This window comes from Acanthopagrus latus, chromosome 22 (assembly GCF_904848185.1).
Source record: "Acanthopagrus latus isolate v.2019 chromosome 22, fAcaLat1.1, whole genome shotgun sequence".
Lineage (NCBI taxonomy): Eukaryota > Metazoa > Chordata > Actinopteri > Spariformes > Sparidae > Acanthopagrus > Acanthopagrus latus.
The window spans coordinates 5798893-5820721 of record NC_051060.1 but is presented as its reverse complement, the minus strand read 5'-3'; the positions used below and the strand labels follow the sequence as shown (position 1 = coordinate 5820721).

At 40.7% G+C, this 21829-nt stretch overlaps 1 protein-coding gene across 3 annotated transcripts in view; it reads left to right on the top strand.

The window, feature by feature from the left end:
• The window catches only part of LOC119012638 (serine/threonine-protein kinase D3-like), a 41022-nt gene that overhangs the window by 8456 nt on the left and 10737 nt on the right, over positions 1 to 21829 (top strand). For all 3 annotated transcript variants that reach the window (XM_037086632.1, XM_037086631.1, XM_037086630.1), the window contains 8 exons: positions 10262 to 10400; positions 11615 to 11746; positions 15144 to 15301; positions 18535 to 18724; positions 19121 to 19198; positions 19592 to 19775; positions 20094 to 20217; positions 20895 to 20972. In XM_037086632.1, coding sequence (XP_036942527.1) covers positions 10262 to 10400; positions 11615 to 11746; positions 15144 to 15301; positions 18535 to 18724; positions 19121 to 19198; positions 19592 to 19775; positions 20094 to 20217; positions 20895 to 20972 — 1083 coding nt within the window. The remainder of the gene's footprint in view (positions 1 to 10261; positions 10401 to 11614; positions 11747 to 15143; positions 15302 to 18534; positions 18725 to 19120; positions 19199 to 19591; positions 19776 to 20093; positions 20218 to 20894; positions 20973 to 21829) is intronic.

Here is a 21829-nt window from a genome sequence, read left to right as displayed (position 1 = left end):
GATTGAATAGACTTCACAGGGATGATCATGTTGCTCTGTGTCTGCTGTATGTGGAACTAGTCAGCTGATTGCTAACATGTAAGCTAGAACAACTTTATAAAGTGACAGTTCCTCAAGTGGGTAAAACTAAGTGAATGCAGCTTTTACAAAGACCTTGAAATTTAATGTTTTGTTGTCTTGGCGCACATAAAAAGTCTCCCAGCACTGGGGTTGTGTGCCATTTGTATTAGAACCAATACTGGCTCCAGTAACTGGAATGTGGTAATGTACTTGGTGCTACCTTTTTCGAAGCTTGATTCATTTTGTGATAACAAAAAAGTAGATATCTGAAATAACAGCGTGTTTCATGCCTGGAAAAATGTGAAGCAAACATCAGCTAAGACAGTGAAAAAAAAGTTATCTCGAACTAAAACGTACCCAGCGAGCCGTGGCAACAGCTGTATTTATAATTTTATGGCGACATGAAGATGCTGCAGGCGGTAGCTCCTTCCAATTAAGTTTAATTTTTGTTCTCTGTCTTCTCTCTCACTCGGATCCTCTCTCAGGTCCTGAATGCCGGCACTGATTAATATAAGGGGAATTTAAGAACTTTATATCCAACCCCGCCCTGCACAATATGAAACATTTTGTTTTAAAGATAGATTTATTGTGAGTGATTTGCGGCCTTGTGAATAACCTGCGTTATGACATCACTTTTAGTGGCTGTTTTTAGCTTTGCTGATGGCAAGTAAGTTATCTCCAAGTCCAACATTAGTAAACAAATGTAAAAAAAAAAAGGTTCCCTCTAGCACTCCTTTTGAATCTGAAAATTACAGTAACATATGTTGTAAAGTACTAGTATTGACTGAATTGGACATTCATGTATCATTACTCCTGTAAGTCCATGTGATTAAAGAAAAAATGTCATCTTGGTTAATTCTGAAGTTTGGGAATTAGTGAAGAAGCACAGGCAAGTGTTTCGACTGGTAATGATGAACCTGGAGTCTCTTTATTTTCTTTTGGAAAGATATACCTGTGTTATTACAGCTAAAAGTTTTTGCAGATGTTAGAAAGGGGACCTGGGATTATTTAATCACAGTGACAGTTTTCCAGAAATGTTTTTTTTTTAAATTTTGTTTAACTGATAGGAGATTAAAATGTATAATTAATCATTACGATGTAAACAAGTTTCAGAAAGACTTCAGTAAGACAAATTCTGTAACACAAAGTTGAAAAACATACTGGGAGAGATGGGATATAAAGGACTGTAAATAAATAAAAGTGATTAAAACGGTCCCTGAACCATCATTTAAACCATAAAACAGCTTCTCTGTCTGTCGTCAGCGGCAATGAGTTCTCTGCTCAGCTGGTTTCCACGGTGACCAAGGCCAGGCGGTGGTTCAGGTAGAGACATGAATGATATTGACAGAGAGAGAAAGAGAGATTTCAGTGTTGTTATCTAGGCGCTTGACCCACCTTCAACTATCAACTCCAGAATGTATCAATATGCACTTAAATTTCCTCCTTATCATTCTTTGAACTCATTATTTTACCACAAAGAAACAAAGGAAAAATAATCAGTATATTCAGTTGGTCACTGGCAGAGATGAAACCTTGTAAATAAATGTATAGAGAGGATGAAGTTACATTCGTTTTGCAGACTGAATCATTTATAGATCTGAGTTTTCAGCTGAAAGCAGCTCTCATCTTGTAGCTGACATCCTGCTTGAGTTACAAGGACACACCGTGAATACGTTTCTATCTTTCTCCGTCTTTTCCCTTCCACTGTTATCTCAATTCCGCTCAGTTAGATAAATCACTACCTGGATCAGTATTTTTAAAACCTCCAAGACCAGGCAGCCCAAACTTTTTCACCTTGCGAGGCCTCAAACTGAGACAATGGGCCAAAAGCAAACACCTAGCTTCACATAAAACGGCTTTGTACAGCTCATCTGGCACTTCTATCTCATTATCTCTACTTAAATGTGGGGATTTGATAATCAGCACAAGAAATGTAGAGCTCAGACTGATGGGAATGTCAGTTTTGCACGTTTTAGGTCATTAGGACTGACATTTACACCTGAGAGTCTTGCAAATCCCAGCTCTGGTCAATAGATTATCAAAACATCCTTTAAGGAGGTTGAGAAACGAATGAATCAGATGATTTATCAGATGATCAGATTCCTGTTTCTGTCTTACTCCCACATTCCAGTCTTCTCTCAAATGATGTCTTTTTAAAAAGGCCAGATAAGATGAAACTTTGATGTATCATTTTCTTGGCAGCAACGAGTTATCATCAGAGATAAAGTGATCAAAAGGTGATAAGACCACATTGAGGATGACTGAAACGGGACTATGTTAATGACAATGATGATACAAAAGTACAGGCAGGTGGATTTGTCTTACTTAATGTGGGTTTTAGATGTGATTCATCATTGAATGGCGAGGTTTAATTTTCTTTTATCTAACATGTTACATTGACAGCCATTAACAGCGTCTGCCTGACACTTATTTCAGCTCTTTGAACTTTTCATAATCCCGGCTTAACTTTTTGAACTCCATCCTGAACGTCGCTCACAGCTTCTGTCTGAAACTAAATCTTGTTTTGAAATCCTGTCACAGTTCCTCTTTAATGTTTCTGACCTGCTCTCGTCCTCTAACCTGTCCAGGTTTGCTGCTTGGGTGAGAAGATGCACATCTTAAGGAGACCCAAGCTGCCGTTCCTCACTTCTCTCTAGAAATACAATACAAATGTGTCATTAATTCTGCAGGATGTTTGTCTCAACAAGTTGGCTTGTGAGCTTTCTTCAGGAACGGTTGTCTTGTTCCTTGTTTTCTTGGATTTTCGGAAGCCCTCTCAGACAGTGACAGGGAGGCATTGTTTATATTTTGATGGACAGGCTAGACACACAATTGGGGGAAATATCATATGTTTTTTCAATGTCCAATAGCCCAACACTAACATTTTGTCATAGTCATTATCAGGGGCTTTTATGTCCTGACAACTGCAATTAACATTTTCATTTTTATAAGGTGGACTGGCTAAACCAGACGGTGGCTGCTCAACAGGGAAGATCGAGTATTTCCCTGCCTCTGAAGTCAAACTTTTTTGGCTTTTTTTTTTCTTTTTTTTTTTTTTTTTTCATAAGAATGAACAGGGCTCCACCGCCAACGCTGTGGCTTGATTTATATAAATTGTCCGTGGTGGACGCATATATCCTTCGCTGCGAGAAACGATGTAGAGTTTAAGATGTACACCTGAATGCATCATTAAGTCCATCTGAGTGACAAACTGTGGTACAGTCAGACAGCAGAGGAGAGAAGCAGAGATAAATCTATGTAGATGAACGCCACCAAAACACTGCAGAGATGCTCAGAGGAGTTTTTTTTTTTTATTAAATTACTTTCAGTACAAACTGTGAATGTGGTGGAGAGTCTTATGAGATTTACTCACCAAAATGAAATCATGTCCTCGTTTAGTACTTGGCAGACTCTTATAACTGCATTTACAGTGGTTGTAGAAAGTGTGTGCTGAAAAAAACAGATGCTTTATGTATCTGCAACTTTAGGAGCATTCTGTTGGAACACGCATGAACTCAGTAACGACACACAACACTCTCTTTGCTCTCTTGAGCAGTGGACTCCGCAATGATCACCTCCTTGTGAGCCGCAACAAGCTTGCAAAAGAAAATCAATGTTTATTTACGAATAATACCAAAATGATGGGAGTCTGGAGGCCAAAATGAACAGAAAGATTGAGGAAGTCTGGTCTAGCCACACAGTACCAAGAGCTACTTTTCCTAAATTAAGAGAAGACTACATAAACTATCAATGAAACATCAGAGCTCAAGCCAGAGTGGCCACATCTCCAAAATCACAGTCTCTGTCACAGTAACTCTGAGTGTCCTCTGAGAAGATTTGTGGTCAAGTTGCAGCTGAATGAATCCAGAGGAAACTCGGAGGTCACTTTAACATACATAAGCACGTGCACGCGCAAACGCGCACAGCCACACACTGAGGAGGAAGTGCTGTATGTTATTGTGGTAGTAATGACAGATGTGGAACATAGAGTACTGTCTGTGTTCAGTGTGTGTCATCCTCACAGAGATGCTGTAACACTGAGCCGATAAACTCTTGTCTTCTCTCTCTGGAGGTAGATCAAGACACTAGCGCTGCAATGATTAGCTGATTAATCAATTTGTCAATTCATCAGTTTTAAGTACAGTTTTCAAGGAAATTCATGACATGAACTGGCTGAGTTTGTATGGAATGATCGTTAGTCCAGTACTTTGATTTATGGTCAAATACTGACAAAATCAATGACACTCTTCTCAGCGTCAGCTGCTTTTTTTTTTTTTTTTGTTTACTGCTAATTATTGAACCCTCACACACTGACATCCAGGTGTTAATGTTTTTACATTCGTAACATTCAGCAGTGATTTGAGCGTTTTAAAAAAAAGTGGATGAATGAAACTCCCCCGCACTCGCACACTGAAAACCTTGACCCACTCAGCGCTGCTTCCTGTTGTTTCCTGAACGAGGTGACAGAGCGAGCGGATGCAGGGAAAACAGGCGCGCTGCTGTTTACCTTCATATTTCCCATCAGTCCCTTTTAGCGTCATCCCTGCAGGCTTATTGCACGTGTACGCCGAAAGAGTTGAAGAGTTTTATTGGAGCTGAAAGGCTCTCAGCTTTCTGCAGCGGAAGGGAAGGGCCGTTTTAATCTGTTTGCGCTCTTTTCATCGCCGCTGGTTCAAGTTAGAAACTGCTGTCAGATGTTTGGGGAGAAATGAAATGATAAGCTGCTGTTTGTACGTCACGGAGTCATGGTGTTAGGATCACAAGTGGACAGCTATACAGGTGTGAATGCCCCCAAGACACATTCAGGACAGAGCAGATATGCGCCACGTATGACTCTGATTGAAGGACTCCCTACTCAGCTGTGGTCTGTGAAACAAAAAGGAGAAGAAACTAGCAAGCAGAATGGATGACGCACCGTCTGATATCCATGTGGTTCACAGTAATGCACATTACATGTTTGAGGTCTCTTAACCTGCCGATGTTGGCAGCAGGTGTTGTGAACACACTGCCTGTATCAAGTGACACATATGTTGAAGTAGTAACCACAGTATCACCAGACTCCCTGAACAAATCATGCAATTTGGAGAGTTGTGGAGTGAAAAGAAATGTATCAAACTTTGCAGAGCACCTACGGCAAACTCTAAATCATTTGAGCCCTCTTGCGTATTCAGTGTGTCAAATTTTACAAATACTGTAAACCGCAACACTCTTTTCAAGGGAGTGTGGGGACTTTCTTTAGCGGTGTCAAAGAAGTAGCGTATTACTTCTTTGACACCGCTGAAAAAAGTCCCCAGACTCTTGAAAATTGCTCAGTTCTAACTTCATAAACTTCTGGAAACACTGTCTATAGCAAATTCTTAAAGTTATTGGTGCCTTCTCATGAATTTGGCTTTAAATGTCAGTTTGCCACAGCATCACTGCATCAGCCTGTCTGTTTCCATGTATAAAGTGCATCTCATCTGCAAGGGGTTTCACCATCTCTACCAAATTTATGAAAGGAAACGGCATTTATTGATGCTAAACATTTTCAACATATACTAATTATGTGAGCATTCTTGTAAATGGTGCATTAGATAAGAAACAATAAGTTGGTTCTTATCTTTTTGAAATAAGACAATTATCGAGAATAAACATGTCAAATTTTACAAATACAGTAAAGAGTAACCAATGTAGGCCAGTTTATTGTTGCCCGTGGAGAAAGTCCCCAGGATCCCTCAACAAAAATCTCATAATTTCTGAGTTGTTGTGTTTGGAAAATCAAACTATGGACTTTTGGAAACACTGTCTTTGACGAATTCTTAATTAGCTGAGCTTTCTTGTAAATTCGGCATTACATACAAAAGTTGTTTCTTTCGTTGTAAAACTTGTGTTGACCTGCAAACACTTAGAAGCTGTTTGAACACACTGATACTACCATTTACATCAGATTTCTGAAAGGAGACAACATATTATTGATGGTAAACATGTTTAGATACGGATACAATCAACTATAACCACTTCTTTGTTGTCTGTGGCAGAAGATGCCAGACTCCGTTATAAAATTGCTCAATTTTGCGAGTTGTTGAGTTGGATAAATGTTATGAACTCTAAACGCTTTTTCATACAAATTCTTAAGTATTTGGGCCTTCTTGTTAAATCTGCAAATGTAATGTATGATCTTCTTTCTTTTTTGTGTGAAAAAGTGTCTGTTTGTCCCAGTGAGACATACACATAATACATATTTATTTGCATATAGAGCAGATAAGTGAGACCAGTGGTCACTCTAGACGCATGTCCATCCTTTACATTACGTCACATTCCAGATGTAAAGTTATGAAAGTGATTCAAGAAAATTGCACATTAAGAAGATTAATTCATGACATTTAACTTCATGAAGCAGTTGTGTGTTTTGTGTGTGTGTTTGTGGACTGGATATTTCCTTTTGAGAATCGGGATTAAAGGGCTCCATGAACACTTAATCTCTGCAGCACTCATGCCATTATCAGGGAGGCTAAGAGGTGATGGATATGCTTTTGGCTCAGTAAAAACAACTGAAGTTAGAAACACAGACATCTCTCAGCCCCCCTGCTCCAGCTCCTGCATCAGGGTCAAAGGTCACGACAAGGCCTGGAGGCTTTGGCCTCTGCGACCCTGAGGACCAGAGACTCTGGAGGCGTCAGACGTATGGCTCCAGATCTGTGAGGCAGCTGAGTTAGAGAATGTGAAAGGGATTGTGCGCGTGTGTGCGTGTGTGTGTGCATGTGCGTGTGTGGAGGTTAAGCCCGGTTGATGGAGGATTAACCATAAAGAGGGGATCAGTGTGTATTAAACACACACTCTTGTCCATTAACAGAACTCTTAGTGTGTTTCTCTGCTCACCTCAGAGAATGCCGCAGCTGACAACTGCCTCTAACGTGATTGGACGGAGTCCAAATGCGTCGTCATGGCAGCTGAACAGAAGTGTTTTCACTTCTGGTTCAGGCCTCACCCAGTCCTCGTGAAGGACCTTTTTTTTCAGCTTCCTGCTTTGTCATGGTTTCATAGCTGCTGGAGAATGAGAGGACAGGCAGACACAGAGCTGTTTGTCCTGGTGCATTTTCTTTACTTATTTCATAACTAGGATTTAATTAGATTCAAACATCAATTAGGATGATGATGAGATGTAAATAGTTTGCTAGTTTTGCCAGAGTCAAAATAACAAGATAACAAGAGACATAAGATGACAAGAGAAGGATGAAAGAGAAGGAAAAGAACACAAAGAAACACAAAACAAGCATAAAGAGTTGCACAAAGTTGACTAAAAATGACTAGAGGTGCAAAATGGCTAGAAAGTGACACACAAAGAGATACAAACAAACATAAAATGAGCATAAAGTGATGCATAGCAACTAGAAAGAGATAGAGAACGACCACAAAAACACATAGAGATAGAAAATAGCCACAAAGCGATTAACAATCGATTTAAAAATGGCCAGAAGGAAACACAAAACAACCTCACTCACAGAATGACCACAAAGTTGACTAGAAATATATGCAAAATCATAAGGAAACAAAGCAAAAACACCACCTATAGACAGAGAACATACATAAAGAAACACAGAGCTAGTAGAAAGAAGTACAAACTACCACAGACACAAATCAGCCACAGATGCACATAACTAGTTGAAAGAACACAAATAAATACAAAACTACTAGGAAGAGATGTAAAATGACTCCCAAGAGAAGACTAATGACTGCAGAAAGACTTAGAACAACCACAAGGAGACACAAAAATACTAAGGAGAGATGCAAAATGACTTCAGACATGAAACGGCTACAAAGAGATCCAAAATGACAACAAAAACATCCAAGAAGAGATGATGTTGTATGTTTTTGGTCAGTTTTTTTTCACCACTTCAGTCCAGGGCTGTCATGTGTCTGTGCTTTTATGATACATTCATGTGCTTCAGTTTAGAGAAGGATATTGTGAGAGTGCAGCAGAACTGAGCTTGTCCTTGAATGCTGAGAGAACTCTTCCATTATAAAACCAACACTATGACTTTTCTGTCTTGACTTAAAGACCAGACTGATCCCTGTGTTTCCATCTGTTATTGTCTATTTGTTGGAGCAGTGGTGTGTAGCCACATGGATAATGACTGCTGGGTGTCAGTGACAGGACCTTAGCCATAATTCATGATGGATGTTTTGTGTTTGTGTGTGTGTGTGTGTGTGTGTGTGTGTGTGTGTGTGTGTGTGTGTGTGTGTGTGTGTGTCTGCGCGTGTGTGGTATATTTAATGCGATCCGTGCAGCTTCTGCCTCGTCACCTGGCTTCCTGCTGTTGGTGTGGGATCCAGGCTGCATGCTACCTGCACACTGCTAACATCCTGCTAACACAGAGAGCAGCTCAGGGCAGGAAGCTACTTTATCTGCCTGTCTGCAGGCTGCAGAGTCAGTCTGCTCAAGCCTGAATCCACTACACACACACTTTAATAACAAGGAGCAGAAAGAAATGTGAAACAACTCGAAAGATATGCCCAAAAAGATGAGAAAGGGACATCGAAAAGATGAAGAAGAATTGCCAAAAAAGACTAGAGGGAGATGCAAGATTACCACAGAGATGCAAAATGACTAGAAAGGGATGCAAAATCACTAATAAACACCTAAAATAACTGGAAAGAGAACCAAAAATTACTTGGAAGAGACTCAAAATTACATCAAAGGGATGCAAAATGACTAGATGACGCAAATTGACTTGGAATTGCCAAAAATGACTAGAAAGAGACCTAGAATAATTGTGCCTGTCTTTCTAAAACGGAGGCATAATATTCCTCCTTTACCAAAAGCCGCCACTGAGGTAGGCGTAAACATGACGTGCGTGAAGCACGAAGTTGGGTAGTGAACAGCGACAACAAATTTGTCTTCAAAATAAGAGCTTTACATTGCACCCGATTGGAGTTTAGAACTGGGTTCTTAGCGGGGGGCTTTTAATTTGAAAGTAACTACCGTTAGTAGCTTGCCGCTACAACAAGTGGACAATGAAGACAGCTACAGAGACCAAGGAGGTGCTAGCATCTCCCGGATCTGAAATAAGTGTACCCTCGAGGCGGCAAATTGGCGGACCAAAACGGACCCCCAATTTGCCAGCCTCTGTCTAAAACCGCGGGCTGCGCCGCAAAAAAGGCAGCCAAATTGGCGGCTTGCTGCCCCGTATAAAAACAGCTACAGAGACGCTAAAAGACTACACAAACTCAAACAGAACGACAGAGGACGCCTGATGAGGGCAGTGACCCAGACTTGAACCTCCACAGTTTGTAAGGTTCTTTTATAAAAAGGGATCTGGCTGCTGGGAAATCTTCATGTGTTAGAAGCTGGAGTTTTTAACCAGAAAATCAGATTTAAGTTGGAGTTTGTCCGCTGGAAGTTTCCCGGTGTGGTTTTTCTCTGAATGTGTTTCATCACACATCATGTGTTCCTCTTATGAAAAGGTTAGGTAATGGTTAACTCGGCTGCACTGACACCAGAGATGAGGTCATGTGGAAAACTCTGCTCATATTGGTTATCAGGACATAACATAAGAGGGTTTGAAGGTCAGCAGGTTGGAGAAGTGACTTGCTCATGAGCCATGGATTAAGATAAAAAGATACATGGTTTTTTTTTGGCTTTTTTTCATGTTTGATTTACTTTGATTTTTGTTTTTACCCGAGCATCGGGAATCAAGTCAATTGAGTATTTGTTTTTTGATAGTGGGGTGTTATGTGCCTTTTTGAAGCAAATTTATGATGAGTAATTTTGGGCTACATAAATATAATTGACTTTATTTGTCTAGTTTTTTTAACATTGAAAATCTCTTTGATATAAAATATCCACCATCAATGATCAGGAATGTTTTATTGAACTTTTTCGTTATTATTATTTGGTGATATTGAAATGATTCGATGAAATACTTTGATTTGTCATTTATGTAATTTGGTGGATTAAACACAAAAAAAAATGCAAAACAAAACATTCACCTTTGGTAGATTTTTAAACTTCATTTATTTTTTCCTATACTATTCCTGTATATGTTTATATATGTTCTCCTATATCTCCTGTCTTGTGATTTTTGTATGTGCTCATGAAGTGTAGTCACACTGTTTACAGGTAGCTGCCAAGTTTGCGCTCAAGTCATAGCATTCGAAGTACTGGTAGCAGTAACATCACTCAGTACACGAGACTCATCGATGACCTCCTTCTCTTCCTCAGTTCCCTGAATGTGGATTTTTTGGGATGTATGACAAGATCCTGCTCTTCCGCCACGACCTGAACTCAGACAACATCCTGCAGCGCCTGACCTCGGCGGACGAGATCCACGAAGGTGACCTGGTTGAGGTGGTGCTCTCCGGTAAGAAGCTAATTCGAGGCGTCGAGTACTTGAGACGTGTACTCAAGTACTGTTCATATAGGTGAAGCTTGAGTATGACTTTTGGATTTAGGTACTTTTTACAACACTGTTCAAAATAAATGCACGCACTTACCAAATCAAGATATTTATGACAGGAGGCGGCAATGTTCATGGTGCTTTTGTCTACAGGAGCCGCCAGAATCAACAAAAACTGAAAGTTCCTTTGAGCAGCTTTAAGTACCGGACAGATTAAAAGTTTGATCTGATGACTCTAAAATCTGAACCAAATATCACTGGTATCAATTCAAAATTTGAGAATCTAAGTAGAAAAACAAATTGATAAATACTTAATCTTTATTTGGTTTAAGTCAAATGTGTAGAATTAGACAAAAGGATTTACAACAAATTTCATTTCATCTCTTTTCCATCATCATCATTATTATCAGTTTAACAGTTGTTTATGTTGCACATTGACAGTACAGTCTCTCAAGTTTCAAGTCAATATATTTATTTATTTATTTATTTATTTGTATGGTTTGTTTTGTCTCCTTCTCCTCCTTCTGTCAATCCACCTCTGAGCGAGAGCGCTGAGGTTGCCTTGTTTTCGTTTCCTTCGCTGCGGCATCGCCCCAGGTCACCCCGTTCAACCATAATATTGTGTATAGGATTGTCATTTCCTTCGTCGTGTCAGCGGGTTGGGTTGTAAAAACTAAAGCCGACACCTTCACAGCTCAACACCGGGCGCTGAGCAGCGGCAGGTTTAAATTACACGGGAGGAAGAAAACAAAGTTGCAGCCTTGAACCGCATCGGGCTCGAACCCGCGACCACTTCCTCCTCCTCCTGCTCCTGCTGCTGCTGATGCAAAACCCTGCAGAGCTTCAAGAGTTTATTTCACTGTCAGTATGTCTGCCTCTGGTAATAGAGCATATAACTCACGCCTGACGGAGAACAGGCTCAAAGAGAAAACAAGCTTTAGCGAGGGCTGCAGCCAGAGATTATTTTCATTATCGAGTAATCTGCTGATTATTTCCCAAAATAACGTAAAATTAAATCAAACCAAATCAAATAGTTTCATTCGCCCAACCAAGAGTCCAAAACCTAATGACTCTTCGTTTATTATCATAAATGACAAGGCTGTCGTAGCAGGATGGGAAGCGTCCCGTGTCATCTCATGCTTTTTTGTTTTTTACTCCTCTGTGTCTGTTCATTTCAGCTCTCGCCAAAGCCGAGGACTTCCAGATCCGACCTCACACGCTGTACGTCCACTCCTACAAGGCGCCGGCATTCTGCGATGACTGCGGGGAGATGCTGTGGGGGCTCGTCAGACAGGGCCTCAAATGTGAAGGTAACAATGTGGAAACAAGACGGCAACAAGAGGCCAGGGGGGGGAATTTAACTCCCCCCACGGTCATGTTATGATGAGTCTGTGGTTAACTCCTGCAGTCACATTAATCCTGAATCAAATTACTTCATTCAGCCTGAAGCACATTCAACTGAAGTGTTGGAGGCGGAGTTTATTTGAGATGCATCCAGACTGTGATTGATGTATGTCAGTGTGTACAGATCAAGTACAGTATCAAGCTACAAATCAGGTGGTCGTGGATGAACATAATTGCGGCCGCTGTCTGTGGCTTTCAATCTCCTTGCAGCTTCATTCTGAACAAAAAAAAAGATTTGCATTCCACCAGTCTAGAGTGAAACTGTAAGGAACCTTCTGTCCCTCTGTTCTACAACTGTTGATCAACAGGGTCTACTAATCTTAACACAGTCAGTACACATCACACTCATGCTCTTCCTGTGATTCTTTCGTATTTATACATTTATTTCAGTTTATACATTTAGTGTAAACAGCTTGAACAAGCATATTGACCAGCTGTGGGGCTTTTCCATTGACACTTGAGAGATAAACCCTCTGTGTGGTGGGGGAAAAGCTCACCTGCCCCGCTTCTGAGCGAGCTGCGGTGATGTCTCGCAAGCTGTGACGAACTCCCTCCATCCCTCGTTCAGTCGCGTGTTTTGTTTGTGAGGTAGACAGGAAGAGAAGACATTTAAAAAAAATCTGTGTATTCAGCTGTCAGTACTTTTTTAGTTCATGGCAGATTTGAACAGACTTCATAAACACTCAGCGGGTCAAATTACGTCACCTGAAAGCTCTGTAGCAACTACAGAAATAGAGAAACCTACGTACAGGTGAGAGGCTGTTCAGATTGTCAGGATATCTGGTCATTTAAAACAATTCAGACTGGCTTCCTCGCAGTTAAATTTATGAGAGTGTGTTTGTGGTGACGTAAGGCAAACTTTAACGAGTATAACAGAGACGAACAGGAAGCTACACGTCAGTGACTGTTGCTACACAGTGATGAAGAACATAAAATCGATTGTTTAATGGTAGAACTCGACTCCTCTTGCCTCCGTCCATCTGAGAGATCAAAAGTTCAGCTTCTTGGACAGATCCAGTCTGATGTCATGATAGTTTTATTAGATATAATCAGGTTTTGTTCTCGCCAAGGCTGTGTGAAGTGACTCGTCAGGGTTCAGCTTCCACTTTGATTTGCGGCATGTCCCATCTGACCTACTCATCAAGGTCCAGGCGCACCTCCAACACACACATACACACACACACACACACACACACACACACACACACACACACACACACACACACACACCCTTTCACACACACACCTGCACACACAAAGATTTTCACACTGGTTTTTAAACCGGGCTGTACAGCAGGATGTCTTCATTGACTCTGTGACTTCCTGCCTGTATTTTTCACATCTTTGATGTCCTGATCTCAGCATTGGAAACCTCAGAGCACCAGAGAATCTTAACTGTAGTGATTCCAACAGAGAACAGAGACGTTTGATGCTGCTGTCAGCTCAGAAATACGGCCTCTTCTTATATAACTTGTTTGGAGGTTGAAACGATTAAAAAGCTGATTTTTTTTTTTTTGCTCTGACAGAAGAATCTGCCCACTCGCTCTGTTGAAGTGGGGGACCTTGATGGAAGAAAAGGACTTTTGTCACTTTTGTTAATCAGTTTAATTTCTTGGTAAACAAATTCTGTGTCCTGAAGCCACATCCTGAACTCTTTATAAGTCACGTACCTGCATTCTGAAAAGTTCTACAGAGATATTTTAGTTGTCTCACCATTTTAGACAGTGGTTCAGGTCCTTGGTTCAGACCTGGGTCCTCGTTCTTTCTGAGTCTACTGCATGGATAAACCATTTCATTTTCGCATCTTGAACACGCTTATCCCTTAATAGGGTTATTCAGACATCTTGAAAGATATCACCTTAAATAAATAGTTTGATACTACTACTGGATGGCCTGGGTATGGAGGTGAAATATTGTGTATTATTTCCTCCCAGAAAATCCCAGGGAAGCACGTGGCCTTATACACATGCCTCCGGTCAGCATTGGGAGCTAAGTGATGTTACAAGATTGCACGGAACAGTCATGTCCCAATTTATTCAGGCAAAAGTCAACAGGTTAAGTTACAAATCTCAAAAGAATGGTTCAGGAAATGCACTTAATAGCTATCTTGCCATGACTTGGATGAGGACATCGATATCCCTCTCATGCTCATGTTGGTGTGCAACTAGAACTTGGAGTTGATTATCTTAATCCTTTAAAGTTCAAATGTAAAAGTAAGAAGTTCTGATGTCGATCAGTGTCCTGTTTTTTAAATGAGCAGCTGTCTGACGCAACACCACTGCTGCTCTTTTTTCTGGCTACAAAACTGCTGGGTAAAGGTCAAAGTAGAGGAAACGGTAGTAATATGACATGATTAAAGGTCCAGTGTGTAAGATTTAGGGGCATGTTTTGTCAGAAATGGAATACGATATCCCTAATTAAGTTTTTATTGGTGTATAATCACCTGAAAAAAAGAAGTTATATTTTCATTACTTTCACTACTATTATACCACTCCTAGCTGTTCAGTAGTACATGAAGCCAAAAAAGCTTGACTTTGTGGGATAAGAATTTCCAAGATCTTGTTGTGAGGCCCAAGCAGCGCGCACAGTAGAGACTTCCACCAACTGAGCCAGCAAACTTCCGTTTAGGCCCTCGACCAACTTGAATAGGAGTTAAATAATTTAGTCTTGCAGCTCGTCCGAATTGTTTCGGAATGTCTCTGGACAGAGCAGCTGAAATTATGAGTCATTTCACAAGGTTAGTGAGGCACAAAGAGATGTTTACACCATTTCACCACTGCTTCTTTCACAATGCAAGTTTATGGGTAATGTTTTTTTTGGTCCCCAGTGCATCATGTAATGTCGTAATTACATGGTAAGATAGCAGGCTGCGCTAACCAGTTTCGTAAATGTTTATAGCTCTAGAGGTGTAAATAAGACTCGCTTCATTGATCTGTCTTTTGTCTGAGGGTAAATAGATGTGTAACTTGGTGTGTGGTCTGTGGTTGCAAAGAGCTCTGTGCCTTCATGCAGGCTGCTGTATGTTAGCATGCTAACAGGCTAAACTAAGATGGCGAACGTGGTCAACATTATACCTGCTAAACATCAGCATGTTAGTATTGCCTACTTTAGCCTAAAAGATTTGGAACTTTTATAGTTTTTGGAGTTTAAACAAAGTTTGGCTGCACAACTTGGGCTTGACTGAGCCGCTGCTCAAGACAAACTGGTTGATCATATCAGAAGACAACACCTCAAACCAAGAGCCTAACAGCAGGAGAATCAAATGAAATGACATGACAGTGAATATCATTTTCCTCTTTACAGGATGTGGACTGAACTACCACAAACGGTGTGCGTTCAAGATTCCCAACAACTGCAGTGGGGTCAGGAAGAGACGGCTGTCCAACGTCTCTCTGCCAGGCGCCGTCATGTCTGTAGCTCGTCCACCTTCAACCGAGTTCACCCCGACGCCGCAGGAGGAGGTACGTTCACCACCGTCACCTAAAGTCTTTCACACCAGTTAACCAACTTCTTGTGTTAAGGAGAAAGATGATTTTTGCTGGACCGATTTTTTTTCCCCTCTCTCTTTTTTAGTCTGATTTGTCATCATGTTTTCCTCTTTCCTGACACGTTTCCTTCTTCTTACCTAGTTTAATCAAGGCTTGGTGGTGACCATGAGTGACCCCACCTTGACTCAGCTGTCTGGCATTCAGACATCACTGACTAGTAAACGTTAGTGTCGCTCTCATTTGTTTGTGTCCATGAGATGTGTCAGTCTGCACATGTGCAAGGTAACGGTGAAAACATGGTTGATTTGGACATGTTATCAACAAGCAAGTGGAATGGATTTGATAATGAAACACTGACACAGCGCTCTGATAAACTCATGGATCATGGAGTGGGTGTATTTTGGTGATGTGGCCCTTTAAAAGATGATGAAATGACTGTGAAGTTACTGTATTGCTCCTAGAATATTTTAACAGCAGCTGATTTGATTCTCATTTGAAAGAATGAATGAGAATTGTCTTTTCTCTTTGTGTCCAATGGCTCTGAGTGTGTGTGTGTGTGTGTGTGTGTGTGTGTGTGTGTGTGTGTGTGTGTGTGTGTGTGTGTGTGTGTGTGTGTGGATAACATTGTGATGGAGCTGATAAAACTTTGTTCCAGTTAGCGTATAGCTCTGAGTGTGACTCATTTTGTTCGCTGGTTTGAACGGGATGGAAAATCCAGTGGTTTGCCTCCAGGCATCGGAGAGAGCGAGAGAGAGATTGTGAGTGTGTGCGTGTCTGTGTGTGTGTGAGAGAGAGAGAGAGAGAGAGAGAGAGAGAGAGAGAGAGAACTGGAAATGGCTCACTGGTTGCACAACGTAGATCTGCAAGCGTGGAAAGTGTTTTATCGTCACGTCATTGTCACGATCTGTCAGAAACAAATCAAACCTTTAAACTGACTTTCACTTCACTAACAGCTCATCATCATGTGCCGGATTTTCTACACAAACCTCTGAACAGCAAGCCAGTAGGAACCGATGTTCTTACAAATACTTGATTTGAAGGGTCTTGACACGTAAAAGGGTGTCAGAGTCAGTTAGAACAGATGTGTGTGTGGTGTGAATTTGGGATCAGCTAATGTCATGGATTTGATGAAAGTGGTTCCCTTAAACCTCAAAAAGAGTTAAATGCAACAAGGAATTATCATAAATGGATGCTTAAATGGACAAAGCAGCAACAACAACAAGCATAGAATACAGAATATAGAATATATATGTGTGTGTGCATATATAATATGTACAGAATTACATATATACACAAACACACAGAGTAAATCATTCTTTCAATATTCCAAGCTTTTCTTTCATGTAATTTCTAAACTGGTGGAGCAGGTAGGGGTTGCCCATCCAGCCAGACCCCAGCATGCACGGGGTGAGGGACAGGGTACATTCTGACACACATATAAACACCTACAGGCAATTTAGAGTTTCCAGTTCGGCCGACTTCACATGTTTGGACTGTGAGAGGAAACCAGAGCACTGAGAGGAAACCCAGACAAAAGACAACACATGCAGATGAGTCACACACACGTCTTCTTATTGTAACAGGATATTTGTTCCCACATGTGTCCTTACAATCATTTTCTGGAGAACTGTTAAGTATAGAGAGCTGTCATGGAGTGCTTCATCATATAGTAAAGTAACACTATGTTGTGTTACTTATCACTGCGCCCCCACACAATTTGTGAGTGCAACACCACTGTCAGGAGAACTCTTTACATCAAAATAATATTCTGTCTTGAAAACTAAAGATGTAAGTAATACTGGGATCCCACCTGCCCACTGAAGTTACATGTGCCGTTTTTCCATCACATCTGCCGGCCTGGCTCTTACCTGCTTGACTTGGCACGGCAGCCCGGCATTTCCGTCACAGCTGGGCCACCTGCTTGAAGGTGTGTCTTAAAGCAATGACACACTTGTCAATAAAAAGCCCCTTGGTGTTTAGTCATTTAAAAGCTTGACTGTTTGAAGTGATAGTTTGGGTTTGACATGTTGAAGTTTATAGTCTTTTTCACAACATTTTGTACCGCTCAAAACATGCATTAGGAAAGGATAAATACAAGAGCCCGACTGATACTTGTATTTTTGGGGCCAATAAAAACATAAAACATTTTAATATCAGTAAATAGTTGGAGATACAATTTTCCTTTGCATTGTCAAACAGTTGTGACAAAAAGTAACAAGGCGAGATATTTTACAGTTTCACAATAAACTGTAATATTTAAAATGCCATTGGTGCACTGAAACAGCAAACTTATTGAGAAATGTCTAATCTTTTTACATTTCTGCATTTTAATCTCTAAAAAAAGATTGTTGTATTTGGACACAGCAAGCAACTTATAAGCAGACACCAATGTTCAGTATCTGTGAAAGGCCAATTTTGGCCAACCAATATATTGATCAGATGCAGTGTTTAGCTTGTTTTACACCTAAAAATGGTTTAAAGAAAAAAATTGACTTAAACATCTTCAGAGGAACTAATGTTGCATTTTCTGTTTGCTTGAAGAAAATCAGACAGGCTTAACTTAACAATGTGAAAATGTTTTCATCGTCCCCTCCGGCATTTCATGTATGTAAACAAAAACAACATGTGCACTCTGGTAGGCCTCACCGGGTTAATGGTGATCATTACAATCTATAACACAAACATATTATCACATCTGTTGTGTCAGAATCTCTTCATCGAGCATTTCGACATTGATTCAACGCCACAAGGTTTATCCAAACACTATTAATCAGACTGATGATGTGAGAAGGAGGATTATCAAACTGTTCTGTACTAATTCAGGCCCATTGTGTCACATGCTTCCTGCTCTTGCCAGGCACGGCGGCCTGTTAGCAGCATGTTGTACAAGGACAGCCATTGTTCTTGTGGATAGAAAAGATTTCATCGGTGTTCTACTTTCCCAATGAGGGAACAGCTCTGCAGATCTCATGTCCCAGCTGAACCACCTGAACCCTGATTGTTCACTTTCAGGGTTTTCGATCAGTCACTTCAGAAGGAAGGGGGTGGGGGGAACTTTGGTGTCTTTCAATTAGAAAAAGTCTTCAAATGTAATTCAGAAATTAACAATAGCTGTACTGTAATCTTTGGAGTGTTTGTTTGCCATCTTAACTTCTGGACACGAATCAAACTCATCATTGTTCTTTATCCTCTCCTGGTGGAAGCAGCGTCCTCTCCTGGGTGCCGGAAAGCGTAACTCTCTGCTGAGCGGTCGTCCCATCTGGATGGAGAAGATGGTCCTGGGTCGGGTCAAAGTCCCTCACACCTTCTCTGTCCATACCTACACCCGTCCCACCATCTGCCAGTACTGCAAACGGCTGCTGAAAGGCCTCTTCCGCCAGGGGATGCAGTGTAAAGGTGACAGCAAACACAAGTCAGCTAATCAGATAACCATTTTTTATGGATTCATTAGCTTTGAGGGATGGGCCGTGTGTTTAAACGTTCCTGCAAATTTGCGCTGGTGTCAATTAGAGCCAGCGCTAGCTTGTTCTGGAGGTAGAACACTAAAACTACCAAAATAAAAAACACAAAAATCGGCCCAACAAATTGCCTAGAAACTTAACTGCCGATCAACTCAGTGGCTAATATATTTTGTCCAGTTGCCTAAACCTGTTAGCTTGACACTGTGGTCACCAGGTGAGAAGGATTGACAAAATCAGTCATAAGGTTATTTTTATTCATTTATTTTTTCGGGGGAATAGATTAATGTTTGATTATATTTTCTTTCAATTCTATGTTTCTCCTCTACTCCAGACTGTAAATTTAACTGCCATAAAAGATGCGCAGCCAAAGTACCTCGAGACTGCCTCGGGGAGGTCGACTTCAATGGAGGTGAGTTTGTTCAACTTAGTTTAACGATAACTTTGTACAGACAACACGCCTAGCCGCCAGGTATTCTCATTGTAACATGTATGTATATGAAAAAACTAGTTTTAAGGTTAATATACTCCACACCGGTCTTTTTGCAAATCTGAAGCAAGAATATGGGGTTTTCCTGTTCACTTCAATGCAGTTGCAAGTTTTTGTCTACATTTTGTATTATATAGCTGACACTTAGTGGCCATTAGAGGAGCAACAGCTTAATGAAAATGTTGAGAAAAATCTCAATTTTATTTATATTGCGCATTTACTCAAAGACATTTCACATAATATAAAATGAAAAACAACACACTGAAAAGTTATTTTAAGCGTTGTACTCAGCCTCTTTACATTGTGTCTCTGCAGAACCTATCAGTCCCAGTCCAGACTCCGAGGCGACGATGGAGGTGGACAACTGTGATGTCAACAGTGACGGTGGTCACAGCATGGATGAGCAGGACGAGCTGTCCACGCCCGATGACAAGCTCTTCTTTATCGAGGGTCCCTGCACGGACAGCGAGAAGGACGATGAGACGATCAGAGCCATCAGGTGGGCTGAACCTCTGGATTTAACGTACAGATTACATTATGTGCCATGTTATTATCGTGTAAACTTTTAGTGGAAACCAGTGCCAGTTTCAACACTTAAATCTCACCCCACGCTTTTTTAAAATATATACTTTTAAACTTATATTAAATAGAATTAGATAGATCAAAAATAAGATTAATAATAAAATAAAACCCAACCTTGCTCAGTTCAGTGCAAACAAATTTTACTACTACAGGCTTATTTGCTCTGTTATGACCAGTATCTAAAGTAAATATTGCACATTGTTGAATTTCCTCTGTGTTATTTGTTGACATGCAGCCCGTCCACCAGCAGTAACATCCCTCTGATGCGTGTGGTTCAGTCCATCAAACACACCAAGAGGAAAAGCTCCACAGTGGTTAAAGAGGGCTGGATGGTCCACTACACGAGCCGTGACAACCTGGTGAGTGCCTTGTTCTTGTGTAGGCACGGTGAATCAGGGCGAGAATGGCAGACTTATATACTGTAATAATCCCAAATTGGGAAGTTATTTTTTCCATTCACATTCCACACAGAAGCACACACACACGCACGCAGTGTAGAGGAGATGAGTGACGGGGCTGCCACACATACTATGGTGCCCAACGAGCAGTGTTAGGGGTCGGTGCCTTGCTCAAGGACGCCTCGGCAATGCCCACGATGTGAACTAGCATTCTCCAACTGCCAGTCGACGTCATACTTTTTTGGTCTGAGTGGGACTTGAACCGCTGACCTTCAAGTCCCCAAGCCAATGGCAAAATAAAAGTAATTTTGGAGATTTTTCTTTTTCTTTTTTCTTGGAATATTACCCCCATCTTAGTAATGTTTTGAATATTTTTTTTTTATTATTGAAATACACAGTAACCCGAAAAAAATCTATATCTGTCACATATTGGAAATGCAGCCGAGTAACAAGGTGTATCCAAAATGTAGTGGAGTTGTATAAAATAAGAATAAAAGATACATTCAATACAAATTAGTAAGTAAGTACAAATATCAAATTGTTAAAGAAGAACTCTGTCTAACCCTGTGGCTGAAATCAAACATGTGTATATATAGTTTTTAAGTTTTTATCCTGATGAACTTCTTGTGTGTTTGCAGAGGAAGAGACATTACTGGAGGCTGGACAGCAAGAGTCTGACTCTGTTTCAAAATGAAAGCGGAGCCAAGTTTTACAAGGTAGGAGAGCCGCTGAGCTCAGATCTGGTTTCAGCTGCTCGGCCAAACAAAGCAGCAACACGAAGACGACTGTAGGGAGTCGGGTTCATACAGTAACATTCATGAGACAGTAACACACAGTGAGGTATAATTATATCCAGCGTATTCGGTGTGATTATTCTTACCAGGTATGACTGTTTGCAGTAAGTTAATCATCCAACAAGAATATTTAGAAAAGAAAAATATAATAAATGTGGTGACAATAAAACATTTGTCCTCAGACTGAGCTTGACACAGTGATGCTAACAGAAGAGAAATATTTGGTCTGTGACAATGAAATAAGGAAAAAAAGTTATGTACCACTGACCTCAAAAATGGAGGTTGAATTATGAAACAACTGCACAACAGGCCCCATTTAGTTGCTGTTCTGGAGATTTTTGTTTTATTGTATTACATGTTCTTCCTTCTTTTAGGTGTTACAATACGAGCATTTTAAGACACTAAATGGGATTTGTAGTGAGATTGTTTTGTCAGTTACTGTTTTCAGAGTCAAGAATAAACTTTGAGGCTCAAAATTCAATTAATGGTCTCATATTATGAAAAACGCGTTTTCTCTGGTCTCTACATATATAAACTGGTCCTCCCTGAGCCTACCAACTCTCAGAATGAGGAAAGCAAACGAGTCCTGCATGGAGTCTGCAGCCCACCCACTGGTAAAACGGCGATCCTATAGGCTGTTCTGACTCCTTTCGTTACGTAACAAAAGGAGTCATTTACATAGGCCGGCCTATCGTTTTGATAGTACTTACAGTTGCCTACGAGTATGGCGAAGTCAGCTTGAAATTGGCTAACTAGTTGGCTCCCCTTCGGTCCACTAT